This window comes from Parus major, chromosome 3 (genome assembly GCF_001522545.3).
Source record: "Parus major isolate Abel chromosome 3, Parus_major1.1, whole genome shotgun sequence".
NCBI classification, from domain to species: Eukaryota; Metazoa; Chordata; class Aves; order Passeriformes; family Paridae; genus Parus; species Parus major.
The window spans coordinates 63,996,072-64,013,057 of record NC_031770.1 but is presented as its reverse complement, the minus strand read 5'-3'; the positions used below and the strand labels follow the sequence as shown (position 1 = coordinate 64,013,057).

Here is a 16,986-nt window from a genome sequence, read left to right as displayed (position 1 = left end):
ACCTCTACCATAGAGTAGGAACTCCATAATTACACACTCTAGCATGAAGCCCAGTAAGATGTACTGGATGTCATTCCCACTAAGAAAAAAAACCCAAATATCATTTAACACTTAAAGGAAGTCATAGCCTTAGGACTTACAGAAAGCAGCAGTAATAGAAGCAAGAAGACCCATTGGACTGGCCTCCACTGTACAAGCCACTTTCAAAATTTTAAACAATAGATAAATGAAATTATTTTATTTGGATAAATAAAATCCATCTTACCTCTTCTCCTGAAAGATAGTAAGCTGAAAGTAGTCCACCAACGAAACGAATGTTCACTTCAAATACGGAAATTTCAGCATTCTGTTAAAATAAACATAAATTTATTTCTACAGATGTTTGTTTGTTTATATATGTACACATATACATACATACAGGTTTTAAGGCACAACAACTGTAAATAGCAAAATGCAGAAGATGTAGGAAGGCCAACATAAGACTTTAAATAATTTCTTTCTTTTCCTCAGTTTGACAAAATATCCTCTCTATTATTCTCATCTTGCTCAACTTTTCATCTCTTCTGTTGGGCTATAAGGTGATCTCTAAATCCACATATCTAAGTACTTATCATTCCTTGCAGATGATTCAGCATTTGCCCAAAAAGTGTTCTTGGATCTCATGTCCCACACTACCTCCCCATACACCATCTCAGACCAGTATTGATCAAAATGTCCTGTCAAGTGCTTTGCTACTTCAGTCTAAATGTAACTTACTGCAAAAAACAAAGTAACATTAGAATGACTTAATTACATGTTCATGAAAAAATTGTAATCATTATTCACAAGGAAGTGTATTCACAAGGAAGAAGATGACCTTTCGCTGTTACAGTGACAGCCCTTTCCAAGCTGGCATGGATAAATCCTTTACCAATGATAAAGACTAGGTCCAGCCAGTATCTATCTCAAAGCCCAAAGCACATTCTTCCCTGCCTTTTGAAATTCAATGAGTCTCACATGCTTTTGTTCTTTATTAAGGCAATTCCAACCTTTCCCCAACATTTAAATCACTCAAGGCATTCAGTTAAAAAGTTGGTCTAGTGAAGTTTCTTAATTTTTGCTTTTTTTATGTGAAACTACTTTTTATATTTCTGTATTTCTGCAGAAAAAGGTCCAGTGGAAAAGGAAATAGTGTCCCAAAATCTTGGGCACATAAAAAAGGCATTTCACATGTTCTGGGTTGCTCTTGCTTCTACTGAGTCACTTTTCCATCTTCTGTTTGCTGATGTACATTATAGTTATACTTAATATAAATCAATGCATAGTGGAGCTGATGGATTTTCTTCTGAAAGGCTTGCAGGCTTTTTTCATTCAGCTCGGTTTCATGCTTTTCCAGTTTAAACATTCAGATGTCAGTTTACATAGGAGGAAAGAAGTTGCTCCCTGTTTTCTATGTATTTCAAAACTGGCTTTACAGAAAAAACAAACCAACCAGCACTAGGCTACTTATTAGAAATATTACTTCATGCTTTTCATTTTGCAAGGTGTTCTGATTAAAAAAAGGTATCTAGACACATTTCAGAGCAGATGAGCTTTTTTGTGAATTTTAAAGGTACAGCCTTCAAAACACACTCTCAGACTTGCTACAAGGCTGGTTGGTTTACATTCAGGAATTTAACTTTTCTCCTCTAAAATGTATTCTGCACTTCAGTGCAATTGCAGTTTGCAATTTAGCTAAATTTACTAATTTATAATTAATATAGGATATATGTGTGTCCCTGTAAAATTTTTTAAAACATGTGAGCACAATTCAAAGGGGCTGACAAAGTAAAGCCATCACACACATCTGACTCTTGAAAACTCAGACTGGCATCATGGGGTTAAGACTGCAAAGTTATCTTGCTGTCTTACAGTGTTTAGAACACAACACTTTCAAGTTATTTTGAGTATTCTAGAAAGCTGCAGTTTCTCCTCTGTCACTGCTCTCCCCCACTGATCCTCTCTTATTCTTTCTAAGAGAAAAGACATAGTTTAAGTTCTGCAGCTTAATTTCTGTTTCCAAAATGTCTTTTTTTTTCAAAATCTGTTATTTCTCTTTCCAAGTGTTTTCAATGACTGCATTGTCTCACTAAATGCAGCAATAAGGTAAATGGAAACAGGTATTCAACTTAACTTTAACATTCCTGTGCAGGCTTTTTTATTATGCCATAATCCATGTTAAACCTGGGGAGGGGGATATAAAAACATTTAAATCCTTTAGAAATCTGAACTATCTAGATGATGCATCTGTTTGCTTGCTAAGCAGGCCACCTGTGTTAGGAGCTACAGTACGTGTACATTTAATACAGAAGTCTACCTTAAAATCCAACACATAAGACAGCTAGTACAGAACTGATTTGACTAAAGAAAGGCTGATCTGACCTGATCTGATTGGAGAAAGGATGATTAAATGAGTGAAAGGGGTGGCTGCTCTTCCCTGGAGACTGAGCTAGCTGAAACTCCTATGAATAGTATGAGAATATGAATATGTGAACCTTTTTCAGAAGTTCAGGTTCTTTCCATTTCAATCCTGAGCCTCAGCACATATCAAGTACCTTTTTTATGATGTGGGAAGGTGGAAGCTGTAAAGAGGTAGGTGCCAGATGAGGAAATGAGTTAATCAGATATCCCAGACACTTGTGTTTCCTTTGAGAACTGAATTAAATTACTTTTTGATTTTCAGTTGCTTGAAGTAAATTGAGTGCTGTACGACCTGAATATTTTGTCTCCAGAACTTTACATTTTGACTTTCTGGATTTAAATATGACCACTTAACTCACAAAACCATTTCTATCTTTCAAGGAGTGCAAAGACCCTTTAAGGAAGCCTCAGTATGTGTGCACTGACATCTGCTTCTGGAAATCAGTTACAGACAAGAAGAATACTTGGAAGTAATGCAAATAAAGCTTTTACTGTTGAGCCACAAAGATTACTTGCACTGTAATATTGAACATGTGTTGAGGGGGTGATCTTTCAGGACATTTCATGAAGGCAACCATTATTATAATGGTATCAGATTCCCAATAGGTCACTTGAACCATTGAACCTTCATTTGAAATACTTGCCTCTTACGAAAAGCTCTGTGCAAGCCACTGAAACAGACAAACACTGAGACAGACATTTCATTAATGATAGATTTGAAAGCTGTATGCCAGATACAGTTACTCTTAAACTCACTGTACCAGGTCAGTATTATTCTCAGCACACAAATAACAGAAAGTGGCAAAACAAAGTTTTATAATTTCATGTCAAAGAAATGTCTCTGCATGGAAAGTTTGTTTGAAGAAATAGTCTGTTAAGAAAAATGAGCTTGTCTGAAAAGTAGATTTCTGCTACTCCAATTTTCTGGTTTGAATTTTAAAATTTTTGTATGACACATTGAAGGTGCCACACCCTGATCATTATCCTCTTTTAATCATCCACGAACAGTTTGTACAAATAAGTCTGTATATTTCTACTCAAATCCTAGTTAAGCAATACTGTCTTTTATTTTGCTCTCAGATCAAGCTGTGCATAAATACCTTATGATCCATTTAACAGTACCAAAATATCTCAGAAAAACTTTCATCTTAACTTCTTACTGCTTCACCATCTGTAGAGGTGAGAATTACTTTTTATTTTAAATTTAGCCTTCTCCCTCAAACAGTCATTGTATCACTTACATAGCAAGTCTGAGAAGTGGTTGAATTAATTCCAATATATCTAATGGAATTCTGTAAGGCAAAGTGACTTGTATATTTCAAATGTATATTTCAAGATGACTACAATGTTCCCTTTTTAAGGAACAGTGTAAAAGACAGCTCTGAACATCTGGATAAATACAATTTCCAATTTTATGGTCTTTACATTAGTACCCCAAATAGACTGTGCAGTGTATGAGAATATCTGAAACACTTTTGTTAGTACACATCTGCGTTAACATCTAAACATCAGCTTGATCTGACATTTGCAGGCCTTTTAGAAAGGATTCTAAAAGTCTGTAGATACTTATACATACATATATATATGTATATATATATACACATACCATGTATATTGGGAATGATGTGGTTTTGTTTTAATTCCAGGGCTTTTATGTTAATTGCTGAATGTGAGTAATTGGGTCTTCTGTCTTATATTTATTCAGTAATTTATCATTCACTATTTGAATAATAAATGGAATAGTCCAAGTACTATACAAGATCCAGAGAAATTGTGACTTCTGAGCACTGTACTTGAGAAAAAAATACAAAACAAAAAGCAATGTATGAATCCAATATGTGGTACAAGAGTAAGGCTGTCACGAGTTTCAGGAATTTCATCTGGTTTCCTTGATTAGCTTCTAAAGATGAAATTATTTTGACAAAGACGTACAACATCTTTTACATTGCTGGCTAGACACATAATACCAAAGTAATGTTAAAATTGCTTTTTAAGTAGAAGAAAACCCATGGCTCAGAAACACTCAAGGTACTGGATAAAGTTACAGATATAACTAGAAAACCTATTATACTAACTCTTTTTAAAGAAAGGGAGAGTGACAATGCCTTAGCAAGACCCATGCTCAAAAAACAACAAATATAACCAAATGGGGAGGGTGCAGTCAGAATAACGTGCCAAGAATTACATTAATTAGCCTGTGTTAGTCTGCATTTCTATTTTATTTGCAAATCTATGACTGGGACAATTTGATTTCAGCTGCATCTCACCACTCAACTTCCTTCACTGTTCCATAAACCAGGGGATTAAGACTACAACTGGTAAACTACTGAGGTTTTAAACAGCTGTTATATTGAATTTAATATTGAAAACATTGTTCAGACAAAAAAACTACTGTCTACTACTAAAGACCCTGAAGGCCTTTGCCTATTGAACTCCTCCAGCTTTCCAAAAATCAGTATTCATATCCGTTTGGATAATTTCATTAATGCATCTCATTCCTGATAATCTTCCTCTCCACAATTCACAGTCCAAGGCCAAAACAATTTCCATCTGTATTTTGTCATGGGAAGCCCCCCTCCCTTACAAACACAACATTTGAAACACAACACTGTTTTATTTATCCAGTGTTAGGTTCCACCTGGCACTCATCAGAAGCACTGGTTACCTGTTCTGCCATTCAAAATTCAACTGGAGAGAATACTGTGTGCTCTTTACACAGATGAATGTATTCCCAATAATCAAGTCACCTTAATTTATATTTGATAAAGAGCTTACTCTCTTAGTTTTTATAAAGATAACCAAAAAATAACACCACAAATTCTAACATATAATTTGTTTCAATCTATTTGTTTCTATTCTATTGCAATGATTCCTTCCAAAACTTACTTTCCTTTGGTTCTCCTGCTCTTGTATCATCAAGAATATATAGAACTTCAGTCACCTCATCTGCATTTCCACCTATTGCTCCTGAGTACAAGGAATATAGCAACTCCCCCCACGCACAGACACCATGGCAAGCAGCCCATATCCTGCAGTTTAACAAGCTGTGCAAGAGAACACCAGGGACCCTGTGCTGAACAATGCTGAATAATGTATATAATTCTAGACTAAAAAAGTGGACACAAAGGGCCCACATTTCCAAGTTTAATCAGTTCAATGAGTTTAACTTGTAATTATTATTACTATTAAATAATAATATTCCCCTGTTGAAGCACAGAGGTTGGGAACAGCAACAAATCCTACCATTTTCAAGCACCCCAGGAAGCACGATAGTCATGGATAATACTACAATAGCTCACTTTCAACTACTGTAATTAAACAAGATTTTAATTACTTCCAATTGTGGGGAAAAAACTTTCATTCATATTCTACAAATGAAAGTTACTGGCAGCTTGCTAAAATATTCAGTTCCCAAAGACATGGGAAACAATCTTAGCAACCTTTTTATCACAAGTGTCAAAGCCTGGTTATTGCATAACATGTTATTTAACCTTGCTGAAGTCCCTGCATGGCAAACTGCAAGATCCTCAACAGGAACAAAAATAAAGTGCTACTGGAGGCATTAATGAACTCTAACAGCAAAAGAACTGCATTTAGTAATGAATTTGCAGAATCTCCTTTTAGCCCATCAAAATAGGTTCTTACACATAATCAAAACAAAATCAAGTCACTTTGAAGTCTGGCATTTACAGTGTACTAATAAGTTATGTGGCAAACTAGTTCCAATAGTCCCACAAACTAAAGAACCACTTTCAACTGCTGACTTTCTTCAGATTTCTCTCTGACCCATTATACATTTACTCACACCTCCCACACGACTTTTTATTTTTATTTCTTTTTTCATGGGAAAGCTGTTCCAAATTGTTGTATTAGGAAACTTTCTGATTTTCTCACTTGACGAGGAGAACCACAAAGAATAAAGAGCCAAAAAACTATAATGCTCAAAGTCAGAACACTAGGTGGTGGACTGTTAAATACAATTACAAGTCATAATACCTACAGTCTGAGAATAGTAGGATTTATATTTGTAAATTCTGAAGTTTGAAATAAGCAAACTGAAGTCTGTCCTGTTACTGACTGCCACACCACACATACAGCTGAGTCAGTGATAAATGCTAGAAGACTTATTTATTACAGATGTAAATAACATTTGCTGGTCTGATATCTTGGAAAGGGGGTATGCTGGTGTATATACAATAGCAGAAAAAAAACCCCATAATTTCAAGTTTCTCTACTTTTACCAGTTCTTTTCCAGTTCCCAAATAATAGACACATCACTTACAAAACTTCTAGATTGCATGAAGCTGCTGACAAAAACCTCATTAAAAGACACCCAGATTTGCTGATCTAAGCACAAAGATGAAAATCAGAAGGGGTTAGTTAGCCTTCAAGCTTCAAAAATGACATATAAAATCAGCTACAGTGACTGACCAACCTCTGAACAGCTTTGCTTGAGAGCATTGGTAGGACACAAGACTGAGGTACCCTCACCTTCTTACTCATTCCCTTCTCTTTATGCAGTTTTTCAATTCATTAGTACCTGTCTTTGAGAGCAAATAATGAAATACCCTTCATACTTTCCCTATTTCCCTCTTATCCAAAAAAGTGCATGGCTTTCTGCTCCATACCTTGTTCCCATTCTGATCCTATCTGGCTACACTTCCATCAGACAGCCGGTCAGGGTATGAATTCAAGCCCTGTCCCAAGTACAGTTTGATTGCTAGCATCTTCTGGTCTTGGTGTGGGCCCCTGTTGTTCCAGTCAATGTCCAGACATGCTTTAGGACCCCCTGTAGACCAAGGACTGCTCCCAGTAGGCAGTACAGATTGCAGAGGCAGTGCTAGACTGCCCCTTTGCACAGAAGTAGTTTAGCAGGGCTGAAGAAGAAGGAGATGGATCACTTAGACGTTCTTCCAAAAGATCCTGGGGGGCTGTGTTTGGCTGTAGATGCAAGGGCACCATCAATTCCAATACTTAACAAATCCTAAACCTTCACTGCTGTGCTATGTGGCTCAGCTCCTGCACCACTACTCCCCAACACCTGACCCCTTCATTTGCCTCATAAAGATTTTCCTCTCTGTCTCTTCCCAAGCATATATTCTATGTTATTTGGCTCTTGGACTGCAGAGACCGATAGCTTTTTCCTCTCCAGTGGGAAGTAGAAGTGGGGTGGTGGTACAGAAACTCTTCCAGAAAGCTCTGTGTGTGTGTGCAACTTCAGAAACAAGTAAGAAAAAATAAGAGCAGAGGAGCAGGCAGCAGTGCGTAGTTTTAGCTAGGAAACAGCCAAGCTCCCTAAAGATCCCATAAACTGGTTCCCTTTTCCTCCCTTGTAACCTGCTGATACACCCAGCCCAGCCCAGCCGCTGCAGCCTTGGGCTGTGCACTGTGAAGGGGTGTGTGGGAAGCAGCCTGTGGGATGTCAGAACAAAGCCTTGGCTATACTAATTAGAAGAGCAAAGATGAATCCCCCAGAGAGATAAGTGCTTTAACAGAGTACAGAGCATATATCCATGGTGCTATTCAAAGCAAAGACCATGGATTTAGCCACTGCAAATGCCATCTCTTTCCAAAAGTACAAGGATGTCTACATCTCTTATAATATTGACAGAATCAGAAAATGCTACTTAATTCCCGAAGGAATGGCTCAGTTTAGCTGAAACTTCAGCAGGGTTTCAAATTTTAAAAAAAATGTCAGTAGTTGTGACATAAAAAAGCTCCAAGCATTGCAGCGTGGATATCTCAGTTATAAAATCACAGGGCTACCAGCTACAGCTGTAGTGAAAATAACCTCTTTTATATTCCAAAAGGGAAAGCTTCTAAACATATCCACTGACAAGCTTTCTAAAATGCACAAGTTTGCCAAGAAAGGTGCTGCTGACTTAACTAGAATTTTCCTTCAAAATCAAAACCTATCTTTGGAAGGGTAAAGAAGAGCAACCCTGACATCTAATTCACTGAACTGCAAGATTGAAATCTAACACATAAAGAGATGTTGCCATTTCACATTAAGTCATCTTTATTCCATAAATCCTTTCATGTGGATAAACCAGTGCCTACTTTAAAAAGTGCCAATAGGAAACTTTTATGATCAGGTGTTGAGAGTGGTGTGTGTGCTGGCCAAAGTTTGATGAGTATTTTCTAGAGTTTGTAAAAATTTCCTATATCCAGCTGCATTGACACAGAACATAAGGAGCAAAAATTCTGCTACTGAATACAGTCACAGCAATTTTTGTAAAGAACATCTTAAAGAAAATTAACAATTTGAAAGACACGGTTCTAAGAATAAATGAGGATAAAAACTCATCCTATTTATGCAAATAAAGGCCAAATATGCTGATTAAGTAGCTGCCCAGAAAATGATCAGAAACACCAAACACAGGTTTATACTATTCAGAAGAAGTAACTCTTAATGTCAGTGTGTGAGTTATTCCAAATAAATCCCTTTCATGGGACAAAGGTTTCTAAAACAGAAGCAAGTAATGGTGTACATAACATTTTTACAGAATATGTCATGTAAGATCCAATACAGGATAAATGCTTAAACACAAAAGAGAACTGCTGTTCTTTAAACTGAAAAATATAAAAACAAAATGGCATTTGAATCTAAAACCTATACGTAAAAGTGGAAAAATAAACAAAAGTGCAAGCTGAGTAGCTTCCAACAATCCAGCCATTAAACAAATGGATATCTGTTATTAAATCTGGCGTTGCAGTTATTTATTTTAATTTCCTTTTTCCAGTTTGGGAAAGTTCATCTACTTGCTACTGATGCAAATTTTACTGATGTAAAATTCAATTACATATGATGATGAAGTATTATAAAAATAATTTTGTGAGGTGTCGAGCTCCAGACTGCTATTTACAGGAATATCAGTAACAATATACTGTTAGTGACACATGTCAGTGTTATCTGTAAAGTTGCTATGGTAAATCTGCTTGACTCCTGCATTGACCAACTAATGGAATACAAAATTTCTGACATTTTCTTAGCTTATAAGCATTACTGAGAAAAATAATGGGTGCATTAAAAAGTGGAAATGCAGGCAATTCCATCTATAAGTTTCCAGTACCAAATATAGCAAGATTTATGTAAAACCAAAGATTTTCATGTTAATAATGTAAATCACTCTACAACGCTTTACAATGTTCCTCCAAGTAGAACTCAGCTCATCCTTTTAAGTGGAGTTTGTTATTTTCTGTTGTCTTATCCTGTTTTTTAAACATCTTGATAATACCAAGCTAATAAGACAGGAATTTAGTATTACAAAAATACCTTTAGAAAAAAAAAATTCTTATGCACAAAATAAAGTTAGTATGTCATTCAGGCACTACAGAGGAGCACTGTTTAATACCCACTATTTACATTATAAATGTAAATATAAGTGCATACTAAATTACTGCTTCTATAAACTATGTAATATCCACTCTTAATAACTCCTTCTTAAAACGATAATTAATTCTCAAGCATGGAAGCGACCCTAATTAAACCTGGGTTTTGCATAACTTATTAGAAAGAGTACTTTGTTTTCAAAAAAGGTTTCTAACATTAAGCATGTCAACTACAAGAGCTTTTAAGTACTGTGCTTACTTTACTACACGTATCAGAGGTGCTTCATCAGCTCTCTGAGCCCAAAAATAAATTCCCTGGCCCAGGAAAAAAAAAACAAAACAACAAACCCAGGACTTCTCAATTTAATTGAAGTGGTTCTTGCTTGTTCAAGGCCTTTCTAGAATAAAATCTTCAATAATGAACTTTTCCCTCAGCTGCATATTTGCCACTTAATAGAGTGATTTGTGGAGCTGTGAAGACCTGATGCTTTGTAAGACTAAAGCAGTCCAGTTGTGCCAACAGTTCAGCCTAACTCATGATATTCAACTTTACTGGAGTAGACAAAGGAACCTAAGTCATATGTATGGTACATACCTTTCTCTATAGACAAGTAAAATCTGTGGAAGATTTCATAAATGGAAAATGCAAAAGGTTTACATAATGAAAAAATTAATGCCTGAAAGTTACTAGTTCTTCTACCCAGGGAAGCTGAAAAGGCTGGTTTTTTACTTTACAATGGCAAACACTTTATTTCCTTTTTCCTTCCTTCGGTACAGCTCATTCATTGCCTTCCATCTACTTAAATCTCTCTGACTGAAAAAGAGCATATAAGCAGAGCAGTACATTTCCTATCTTCCAGCTTCCTGCCTTGTTTTAGCTATCAATGATCTAAATTCTTTAGCCTTGCATCATGCTTGTAATACTATAACCCAGTCCTCAGTTGGCCCCTGGAGACTAAACAGAGCATTAAATATTAATCAGCAACGCTCCTTACCACATTGAAATCCAAGTTTTTTTCAACCCACTCCTTGGCCTCCTTGAACTCCTCTTTCATTTCCATGATGTACAGTGTGTCAAGGGCATCCACGATTGTTGCTCCTTGTATGTTACCTGAAATACATGAAGAGCCACTGATTTACTTTCCAACAGAAGATATTCCAGTTAGATTTAATTAATTTAAATTAATTCTAATTTCAAAATCCAATTTCAATTAATCCAATTAAAAACTGGGTGCATAAGCATTCAAGTGGTAACTAGTAATTCACAGCCCTTACTTTGATTCCCATGCCACAACACAACATCATAATATTTAAGTATTTCTTCCCCTAATGAACTTTTGAAGAGCTGTTCTAATGCACAGTATTTTCAGCCATAATTTTGCATTTTAAACCACTGATAGAACAGTTCACTGTTCTATCAAAAACAAAGTTCACAAAAAACACAGTAAAACTAGGTAATTGAGAAATTCCTGTTTCTTCCACTTTGGAATTAAAATAATCAGCTGCTTTTTTATTTTTGTACTCAAGAACATACATAAAGCTTTGAGAAGCTGGTGAGTACTGATCCCATTTCAGTTAGGAAATCCTTTTAGGAAGTACAGTCTGTGGACAGCAATTTTTCTAGTATAGTGCACCACCCTGTAACCTGCACAAGATAACACTGGGTGAGGCAAAGGCAAACTTGCACACATGGGTTTGTCAGCTCAGGAGGTGCTGCAAGGCACTGGTTTTCAGAACAAGGCACTGGTGGTCTGCAAATGCAGCACCCTTCTACCTCTGTTGCAGAGGTGGGTGAGAGTTAGCCTTGACCTAACACTGCCAGATGAAATATCATCAGTATGTTGGCTTTGGAATGGATTAAATGATCATCATGCTGTACTGAAAGGTTAATGTGGATGGTGGGGTTCAAGTAAACACAGTCACTCAAAGTACTTTCCAGTGCTTACTTCAAATTTACCTTGATCTTTTCAAAACACCATTTTTGTCTAGGAGAAGTTTCAATTCCTATTTATGGGATAAGGTCAAAAATTCATTTTTGACCACTCTACTAGAATTTATATTTCCTTACTTGGCTCCCACAGTTTTCATAATGAATGGAAAACCATTGTTATATTTTAGAGAAGACTCTGATAGAGAAGTAAACATTTATAATTACAAAATAATTTAGGTTGCAATCAACAGAGTAAGTCATTAGGTCCAATCCCTGTCTCCCACAGCAGGGCTAATGAGTCAGGTGAATAGCTGACTACTCATTCTGGAATTGATTGTACCAGGAGAATAACAAGATAGTAGTTACAACTAATTAAGGAACTTGATTATAATCTTGTCTCTGAAATACCTGATGAAAAAGTAAACTTATCAAATATCAGAATTCAGTTTTTCATATTTATAAAGCAAGCTACTGTATCAGTCAATTCTTGTGTTCACTGCCATCATGAGTTTTCTGCTTCCACATGAAACAGAGAGGTGATTGGAGAGCTCTATATAGCAGGATTAACATCACTTTCTTAAATTAAGCTTCCAGGTGGAAAATAATTTTCCATTTCCACCATCTTAAACAAAATAATATTTGAGGTTACTACAACAGTTATTTGGTCCATTTAACAGAATCAGATAATTTCTCTATTTTAGCAGCTGCTTATAGCACCCATTTTTGGAATGCCTCTTTCCTACCCTGAAGGAAGTAATCTCTACATTTTCCCCCAGATATTCCACCAATAAAACTGCAGCAGACTTTGGTAAGAACAACATAATATCCTCCAAGAGCTTATTTGGAACTTGGCTGCCCTTCTCTAATATGAAAGGAAAAGTATTCCTTTAAACTTGGCTAAGCAACTTATATTTTTCTTGAGCTTATGAGAAAGTGTGAGTGGAAAACTGCTGGAGGACATTTGCTCAAGAATGCTACTGCAAAAGCTCTGGAGATGTCTGGTTACTCCATACAACAAAAGCAGTTCCTAGTGAACCTTTACAGCTGAGTTCTACTTACTGGAGAACCATCTATAACCTGATTTGCTTCAGTGGATTGGGATAGGCTCACCATGCAAAGACACTCTTTGTGATAATCCTCTTGTAATACAACTAACACCACCACTAAAGAGTTGAGCTTTCAGTTTTAAGGATTAGTACTTGAGCTGCAACCCACTGCTAAGTCAAAAGAAAAAGAGGAGAAAATAAGGAGAAAATTTATTGAGAAATCACCCTTGGAGTCACCAACTAAAGATTTGTTTTTCCTGAATCTGGCCTATGTGACCCGCTTAGAGCACAGACAGAAAAAAAAATATGCTAGAATCTCAAGTAGATATTTCTTTATTTGAAATAACTTCTGCTATTATTCTGAAGGCTCCAGGAAATGGAATAGAACAATTAATGTGACAATTAGTCAAGTCTGTCAAACAGCTGTACTTCCAAGTTCTTGATAAAAGACAAAACAGAGAAAGTTTAGAGGCCAGAATTATGACTTGTGAACAACTGCAGTTTATGCTAAGTCAGCCAACTGGATAACTTGAACTTGAGAGTAGTATGGAAATCGTGATGCAGAACAGTTCATTAATAACCAGTCAGACAAACCAGTGGTGCAGGTGAGGGAAGGAGAAGGAGTGAAAGGAAATTAAATGAATGTTTCTTATTTGGATAAGACCAAATATCTCACAAGCCTATATAAGCTATGCTTCTCAAAGCACAGCACATAAATTATTAAATACAGTTATCACTGTTGTTCATTCCTACACAACATTCCCAAGGAATTACACAGCAGTCATGGTCTACAAGAAGCAAAGATTATTGCTAGGCAATTACAGTACACACTCATGAAACAGAGTATTTGGACAAGAGGACTGTTTTCCTATACACCTACTAAGAGTGAGCACTGTGTTGTAGAGTACCAGCAAAGTTGCAGTCACCATGGTAGAGTTTCCTAGTTGCCCTAGGCAGGAGGAAGATACCACAAAAAATACCCAGATAAAATTCATAGACCTCAGGTAAATACAAATATATTGTGCAGATAATTAAAAAAAAATTATATATATATATATATGTATATATATATCTATACATACACACACTCAAGGTAGAGAAAATGAACTTGAAACTCATAAAACTTAAGCTCAAAGGGAGTGATTTTGATGATAAGAGATAACCAGATGCCTACCAAAATGAAGAATTATTAATCTCTACCAAAACCTCCAGACCAAGTGCTCATATATGCTCCATTTTACTTCTGTTGTTAACCCTTTACTTTTATCTCTTTTCTTTACTAACAGCATCATTTACCCCAAGAGATTAATAGAGAACACATATAATAGCCTATTATTTTTAACTGAAAAGAATGCAAATGAAATCAGTCAACATGAAATTTCCAGTAGACCAACAAGAAACATCTACAGAACTTACTTTCCAGTATAACTCTTAAAATCTTGAGCAATGATCTGGAAGAACACAAAAAAAGAACATACTGCTAACAAGACTTGTGGACTATTAACCACAATGGCTTATTACCCAGCATTTCAGAATTGTACAATGTAAAGCACATGTACAATGTATCTCCTCTGGGTAATGCACAGTCAGCCCATTTAAACTGCATGCTTTTTAATATCTAACAGTGCCAGTGTACATGCACACAAATAAAAAAAGAAGGGATTACATCAGAGAATGGAGTGGCATCTCAGGACTGGGCTGCAAAAGCAGAATAAGAAGAGTGGTCAGAGGATGAATAGCTTTCTATGAGTTTCCAGGATGGCACTGCAGGGAGAACTGCTCTGGATGTGAATGACAACCTTATTAGCACAGCTCTGTGACTGAGCTTATATAGCCATATGGTTTAAGAATCACAACTGGCTTATGGCCAAAACCTTTGTAGCATGTGCCAAAATAAGTTCTCACTTGTCTAGCCCAGGCTTTTAGATATGGCCAGAAGAGTCCGGAATAGAATCCTTCAGAATCAATGCTTGTTGGTGCATTTGAGAGTTTACAATTTCCTCCCATCCCCTGCACACCAAGCTTGGCATTTGAGAATACATATAGTTTTGACTAAAGTAACATTGTGATTTGAGCTGCAGGTTTTTCGTAGCATTGCTTCAAAAGCTGACTCATATTTTAGAACAGTGTTTTCCTTTATTTAAAGTTCACTGAAAAGGTTCCTATCCAATATCATTAGCAATTTAAAGTGTCAAAAGTGATTAATTATTAAAGTGTGCTATGCCAAAACATGAAACTCTCGACTCAAGTACTCGCAAACCCTCAGCAATATTAACACTTCTAATTTCAGTGACTATTAGCACCTGGTTAAGAGTGGAGAAAGAAAATTCATTCAATTTTTAATAAGCCTAGCTTTTCGTATGTGTAACATGAAACAATAGAGTAATATTTCTAGAATGCTCTTCTAAATCTCCAGTATTTTATACATCTGTGCATTTTAGTTCAAAGACAACTCTGGTGTCTTTGAATTTGATAAAGCTCAAAAAATTTTTCCTTCGTTGCTTATCTCTGTACTTCCTGTGGAAGCCTTTGGCATCCACCACACTTCTGGCACCATGCAGCTCAGCTACATGTTTTGTTACGAACCACCTTCCTTTGTTTGAACATTCTGCCTAGTAATTTGCTATCTCCACCCCTTCCTTACAAAGAATATCACTCCCCACAAGGAACAATAAATCCTTGTTCATTCCATCTATGCTGCTTTTTATGGACCTCCACGTATTGTTCTGGAAAGTTGTCAAGCTTTACTACTTACTATGAAGTCTGCCTGTTGTGTGTATTAACTCAGAATTATATCTCCCATTTCACTAAGTGACAGCTTAAATTAGGAACATTTTCTATTTCTAAGTACAATTATCGCCTGTTGGGAAATCCTTCTGGGTTTGCAAAACTGTTTGCAGTTTGCCATTGTCAAAGCTACCCCAAGTAACTTATTTGAGCTGCCAAATTTCACTCTGGTCATTTGATTTTTCAGCGTTGGGATGAGTAATTTGAGAGTGAGAGGTCAGTAATAAGCCTGAAAAATGTTTATTGGAAATCTAAAAAGACACTACATTTGTCTTTGTTGTGCAACATAACCTCCTCTCAAAAATGCTGTGTTGACCAATTCATCCATATATCTGCTAATCTTATTCTTTACACAAGTTAATTCAGTTGAGATAGATGTCAGGCTTACTTCTAAAATGAAAACCACATACCAAAGCACAAAATTTCAAGGAATACAGCAGGAACAGTAAAGATAAACAAGACTACGGTGCGGGGGAAGATTTCGAGTCCTTTCAGTTTAAATTAATATGTTGTTTAAACACATGCACAATTAATTGCCTAGGCTATATTAATAAACTTAGAGTTTGAAAAGATACATTGCTATACACTGTCAAGACAGTTTTGGATATAAATTTTGGCAGACTTTAAAAATATTCATACACCTCAATACTCCATAAAAGAAACAACAAAAAAACTGTTCAAAGTAGGAGGAGCAGAATCTTGCTAAATTATAGTACTTTGGGGTTTACAGAGTGTGAGTATTCATTAAATGCCTACCTTTTTGCCTCCAGAAAAGGTCTTTTTCACTTGCACAGATTAATTATACTATGCCCACAAGTTACAATATCAAACTGACAATACTGCACATGAAACACAGCTTCAGATAATTAAAAAAAGCCCTTTAGTTACAGTCACTTATGTGTAGAAAACACTTCTAGAAAGAGTTCTCTGCTAGTGCAGCAGCACTCATTAGTTTTAAAATTAGTTCAGGAGGCTTAGAGAGGAATAGCTCCTAGTTTGAGGGGCTGGTGTTGAAGTGCTATGAAAAAAAAGGCAAAATTGTAATTTTGCCACTTTCACAATAGGAAAGTAGATTAATAAATCTCTGCTTCATCTAACATTGTTAACAGTAACCTGAAGCATAAAGGTTAAAGTATTAAAAACTAACAGCACTTACTCAGGGCCTACTTTCTATTAGGAATAGTCAGGCAAGATTTAGTACTCATGGAAGAATTCATGCCAGGAGATATGCCCTGTTTTGCTGATGGACAGATATGGTGTAGACAGATGCTGAGTATTCCAATTTATTTGACTCATCTAGAAACAGTTGTACACTTAATGAAATTAAACCAATCAAAGTATTTCTGTCTTTTCAAATACTTGCTACAATATGGTAAAACCTAACATGGCAAATACAAAGGAAATAAAAGCACGGATGTGCTGAAAAGACATTGCCATTGAGGCATGTATGTG

The 16,986-nt window shown here is 36.1% G+C and overlaps 1 protein-coding gene across 1 annotated transcript in view; it reads right to left on the bottom strand.

Annotated features, from left to right (window-relative positions):
• Window positions 1-16,986, bottom strand: part of MAN1A1 (mannosidase alpha class 1A member 1) — a 135,332-nt gene that overhangs the window by 84,462 nt on the left and 33,884 nt on the right. Inside the window, exons 3-4 of the mRNA XM_033512824.1 lie at window positions 10,767-10,882; window positions 266-346 (exon numbers count right to left, since the gene is read on the bottom strand). Of these exons, the coding sequence (XP_033368715.1) occupies window positions 266-346; window positions 10,767-10,882 (197 nt within the window). The remainder of the gene's footprint in view (window positions 1-265; window positions 347-10,766; window positions 10,883-16,986) is intronic.